The following is a 4,965-nucleotide window of genomic DNA, read 5'->3' on the forward strand; positions in this document are numbered from 1 at the left end:
CTGTTCAGGTTAAAATAACTTTGTTTGAAGACAGAACTTTGTTTGTGACCCAGAACCTCAGCTTTAGCTCAGACCTGAACCAGGGTCTGACCTAGGAGGCGGTTCTGACAGAGTCCTTCAACCTGGACCTGAGTCCTGAACCGGGTCTTCAGTTCTGCCAGAAACCAAACGACTGCAGAACCAAATCCTGGATTCTTAGAAGTTCTCCTGGAAGCCCGGTCCGGACTCGCTGAAGGTTCAGAACTTTAGTTTTAGATAAATTTGATGTTTGTTCAAATGTGTAAATCTGACCTGAAGCCTAAATTCTACTGAAAGTCCAAACTGTGGTTCTGACTTCATGTCGAATTAAAGGTCCCATCAAACCGGGTCGAACCCGTTCAGAATCATCCAACAACAGTTCATAAATACTGTTCTTCTGAGCGTGAATCAGGAACTAGACCTGAAGTTCTGAAGAAGCAGGTGTTGCTGGTTCTGAAGCGGGTCGGCCGGGCGCAGCTTCAACAAACTGGATGTTTATGGTACAGATGGAGGAGAAGAAGAAGGAGGAGGTCCACCAGAACCGAGAGCATCAGAACCGTTCGGTTACCTTCAGATGACCTGCTATAAACAATTAAAATTTATATTTTATCTCAGTTTCTTTCAGCAGAAGAAACAAAGTTTTGGATTTTTGTTACCTGAAGGCGGCGCTGTTCATCTTTATTTATCCCAAAATTTAAAAGTCAAACCTGGAATCTTTCCACGGGAAAAAAACAGGAATAAACCTGAAGGTTGGTCTTTACAGTGATGTCATCAGTGATGTCACCAGTGATGTCATCAGTGATAAACTCATCTGACAAAACAAAACGTTTATTTCCTGAATTTCCCCACCAGAAGTTTCCCGAAGCTTACTGAAAATTTTCCGCCGTTTTTAGACCCTAATATTGATAAAAGTCTAATATGGCGGCCCTGGCGCGTGTCCGGTACCGTGGTCCGTTTGGTTTGTATCCAGTGATCCTGATTGGTCCCTCAGATCCAAGCGAAACGTTTCTGATTGGTCTCAGCCCTGGTGGTGATCACAGCATAAAAACAACAACTCTGTAGATTTCTATTATTCGAGTAAATATGACTGAAGCGTGATCAGCTGTACAAACACAGAACCAGTCAATCAGAACACAACGGAACCGAACTGAACAGAACTTTAACAAAACTGAGGAGGAAATAAAAAGAAAGAAGAGTAAACAGAACCTCTCTGTGTCTCTGAGCCCTGAGGTTTGGCAAAAAGTGCTTCGACCAACCGGCTTCACTTCCTGTCACCTCGGTTATTGCCTTGGACCCGTCAGAGCCCCGAACCGACCAATGGGAGGCCGGCTCTGCGGGGAGTGGGCGGGCCCTTTTAATGAAGCCAGTTGGTGGTTCAGGTGTGACAGCAGGTAAATCCCAAACGCTGAGAAAAGAGCTTTCTGTCTTCTCATTAAGCTGATTGGCTGATCATCAGACCAATCAGGATGTACGATCACTCAAATCGCTCTTAAAGGACCAAACACGTTTTTTTTATCTTGTTTTTTTAGAAGTTTAGTTTCAGAACGATGTGAAGGTTTGATCAGTAACAGGTGGAGGTTCGTCTGGATTTGATTTTAGGTTTAGATTTAAATAAAATCTACAAATAAATAAAAAGAAAACCAGCGTTCAAATGGATTTTTATCTAAATAAACTTTAAACTTGAATCTTCATAAAAACAACAACAAAAAAACGCAGTTTGGTCCTTTAAAGGAGCCCGACAGGAACCGTCTGACCCTCCTGTTGGGTCGTCCCAACACTGTGAGGCGTTCAATGTTCATCATCAACGTTCGAAAACACACGACTGAAGAGTCTTCGGACTGAAACGGGTCGGTAGAAAACCAGCATCTACGCTCTCTCTTCAGTCCAATCAGGTGACTCCGAATGCACCACAACAACCATCCAGGAGTCAGGAACGGTCAGTGAACGCATCGTCAGGTGAGGTACAGGTGAGTCAGAACCGTCAGTGAACACATTGTCAAGTGAGTCCGGAACGGTCAGTAAACGCATCGTCAGGAACGGTTAGTAAACACATCATCAGGTGAGTCAGAAACGGTCAGTAAAAGCATCGTCAGGTGAGGTACAGCTGAGTTATGAACTGTCCATGAACACATTGTCAGGTGAGGTACAGGTGAGCTTCCTGAACTCTGAGTGGAATATGGCAGCAGGTTTGAACCACAGGTCAGAGGTCAGAGGTCAGCCCTTACCACCAGGACTGACCAGCCAACCTCTCTGACCTTGGTAAGAGGTCAAAGGTGAAAACAGGTGAAATCCAGCGTCCTGAAGTCGAACTGAGCAGCAGGTCCTGAAACGCCTCAGCTGCAGGTGAGACGCTGACGTGCAGCGATGGCTCTGTGTTCCTTCGTTTAAACATCAGTTTGTTGATTTACGACACAAAAACTAAAATGGCTGCCGGTTTTCTGCCAACTCAGGAGGAAGTTCTCGATGTTCTCGCAGCTGTTTGGAGGAACCGGAACATTTCTTAGTTTGTCCTCACAGAATCAGCTGATTCTGCCTGAAACAACCAACAATCTGTTCATTGGAAACGGTGAGCAGACGAGGAAGCTGGTTAATTATCAGCTGGTTAATTAACCAGCAGGTTAGTTATCAGCTGGTTGTTTATTCTTTTTTTTGCTGTTCATCTTATCAGGGTTTTTCATGTTTTTAACGGGTTAATTTATTACATTTTTTTTGTTATTGAAACATTCGATCCTCCAACTTTCAGATGTTTCCTCTGAACCAACGTTCCACGTTCTTCTTCTTTTGGAGGAACACGTTCTTTTATAGGAAATAACTCATAAATATACATGATTTACTGTAAGGGAATAAAACCTTAATGATTTATTTACCAAAGTGATTAAAATGAACAGAAACTTTTAGTTATTTAAAGATATTGATTCAAGTTTTTCTCACATTAAGAAACAAACTAAAGAACAGGATGAAACTAAATGTTTTAGTTCTTAAATAGTTTAAATACCGGTTTGTTTTTTATTTGTTCTTTAGTCTCAGGTTTAAACTGTTTTATCTGAATTTCACAGGAATATAAAACTTTAATCTTTAACTTTTCTTATTAATAAAATGACTTTGATGAGACAAAGTTCAATTAGTTTTAGTAAATAAAGGTTAAAACTGTTGTTTTTTCTTTCAGCTGTGAAGCTTTTTGTCCTCCTTTGGTTGCCGTAACTTTAGAAACTAATAAATAAATAATCTGATCTCAGCTTGTTGTAGGAACCGGTTCTAAAGCTTTGGGTCGGGTCGGGTCACTGTCTGGGTTTCACATACATCCAACAGGTTCTGGGTCTTGTTCTGGATCCAGAACCTGAGCTGCAGAGATTTCAGGGTTCTGACAGAACCAACAGACGTGACGAGTGTTCGGGTCGGATCGGGTCAGTTCTTGTTGTTTTTGTGGCAGAACTTTGTTTGGTTGTTTCAGGCAGTTCGTTAAACTAACGAGCAGATCAGAACCTCCTCCTCTGAGTTCTGGTTCTGAAGGTCCTCCGGCGCCCGTCTACGTGTCTTTGGGCTCCAGCTTGCAGGACATGTCGAACAGCAGGTTCTGGTTGTCGATGACCTGCAGCTGTCGGACGTAGGCCTTGGTCTGCAGGTGGGAAGGGGACGTCTCCGTATCCACGGCTACCAGAACAAACACAGACCCGTTTAAGCACCAGAACCGGCTGCAGTGGCGCAGATAGTAAGTGTTTGTGTGTGAGGCTCACCCAGCTGGGAGCTCCGGTACCGTCTGATGGTTCTGACCATCTCAGCTACTTTATGCTGCAGAACAACGACGGAGACAAAGTGAGAATTAATTAATCTGAGACCTGGATTTACAGAACCGTCTGATCCGGCACAAACATTCATCTGGTTATTTAGATTTCTGCTGATGTCTCTTCTGTTATTCTGGTGGTTCTGATCCATTTGGACTGTTCATCTTCTGTCTCTTCTGAAGTCAGTTTGAGTTTCTGCAGATTCTGGAGACATTTCTGTTGCTTTCTTGCATCTTTTTTCATGTTTTTTGATTACTGTCACATATAAACCAGGATTTGAGGATTTAACATGTACATGAATCCTTCTCATTATTTCACTGAATCTAAAATAAACTATTAGAACCAGTATATGATGCGTTCGGACTCAGTGGGGATTTAAAGAACCCTACAGACAGAAACTTGGACTCACCATCTTCTCAAAGTTGACGAGTTCCCCGTGGAACGTCTTGCAGCTCTCGTGCAGAAACGTCAGGTCTGCAAACGACAGAAATCAGACGGTTAGAACCGTTCTGATGAAGGAAAAAGAACTTCCTGTTAGACGGGTCACAGGCAGAGTTCTGAACTCAGGAATCACAAACTGCAGCTCGAAGGTTCACGGGTTTATTTTCACCTCCGCCAAGGAGGGTTAAGTTTTCAGTGGCGTTTGTTTGTTTGTGCACAAGATTACTCAATAGGTAATAAACTGATTAAATCATGATGATGTCACATGATGATGATGTCATCAGCCCCATTATGACATCATAATGATAACAGAGGTTTGATCTCCGAGTTCTTCCAGTTTTTCACTGATTTTCGTCTCAGGATGACTCTGATGTGTGTTTCCATGGTTTCACCACAGGGTGGGGCCACAGATTAACCTCTTCCTTCACCTTCATCCATCTTCCTCTCTGGTAGCGTTGCCGTGGAAACAGAGCTCTCAGCTGCATCAACTCACACATGACCGTCTCTTATCTGCGTCACTCGCTTCTAAAAAATTTAACTGATTTATTTCAACACAACATCCTGTGAGTCCCTTTGTTCCCGAGGCTGAGAGAGCTCCAGAGTTCAGGACCGAGTCCTGAGACTGGGACCAGATCGGTCCTGAGACTGAGACCAGATCGGTCCTGAGACTGGGACCAGATCGGTCCTGAGACTGGGACCAGATCGGTCCTGAGACTGAGACCAG

General features: G+C 43.4%; 1 protein-coding gene across 1 annotated transcript in view; it reads right to left on the bottom strand.

The window, feature by feature from the left end:
- Positions 1 to 1,161: 1,161 nt before the first annotated feature.
- The window catches only part of rapgefl1 (Rap guanine nucleotide exchange factor (GEF)-like 1), a 21,116-nt gene continuing 17,312 nt past the window's right edge, over positions 1,162 to 4,965 (bottom strand). Inside the window, exons 14-16 of the mRNA XM_037978772.1 lie at positions 4,210 to 4,274; positions 3,753 to 3,807; positions 1,162 to 3,669 (exon numbers count right to left, since the gene is read on the bottom strand). Of these exons, the coding sequence (XP_037834700.1) occupies positions 3,545 to 3,669; positions 3,753 to 3,807; positions 4,210 to 4,274 (245 nt within the window). The 3' untranslated portion in view covers positions 1,162 to 3,544. The remainder of the gene's footprint in view (positions 3,670 to 3,752; positions 3,808 to 4,209; positions 4,275 to 4,965) is intronic.

Source organism: Kryptolebias marmoratus, linkage group LG12, assembly GCF_001649575.2.
Source record: "Kryptolebias marmoratus isolate JLee-2015 linkage group LG12, ASM164957v2, whole genome shotgun sequence".
Classification (NCBI taxonomy): Eukaryota; Metazoa; Chordata; class Actinopteri; order Cyprinodontiformes; family Rivulidae; genus Kryptolebias; species Kryptolebias marmoratus.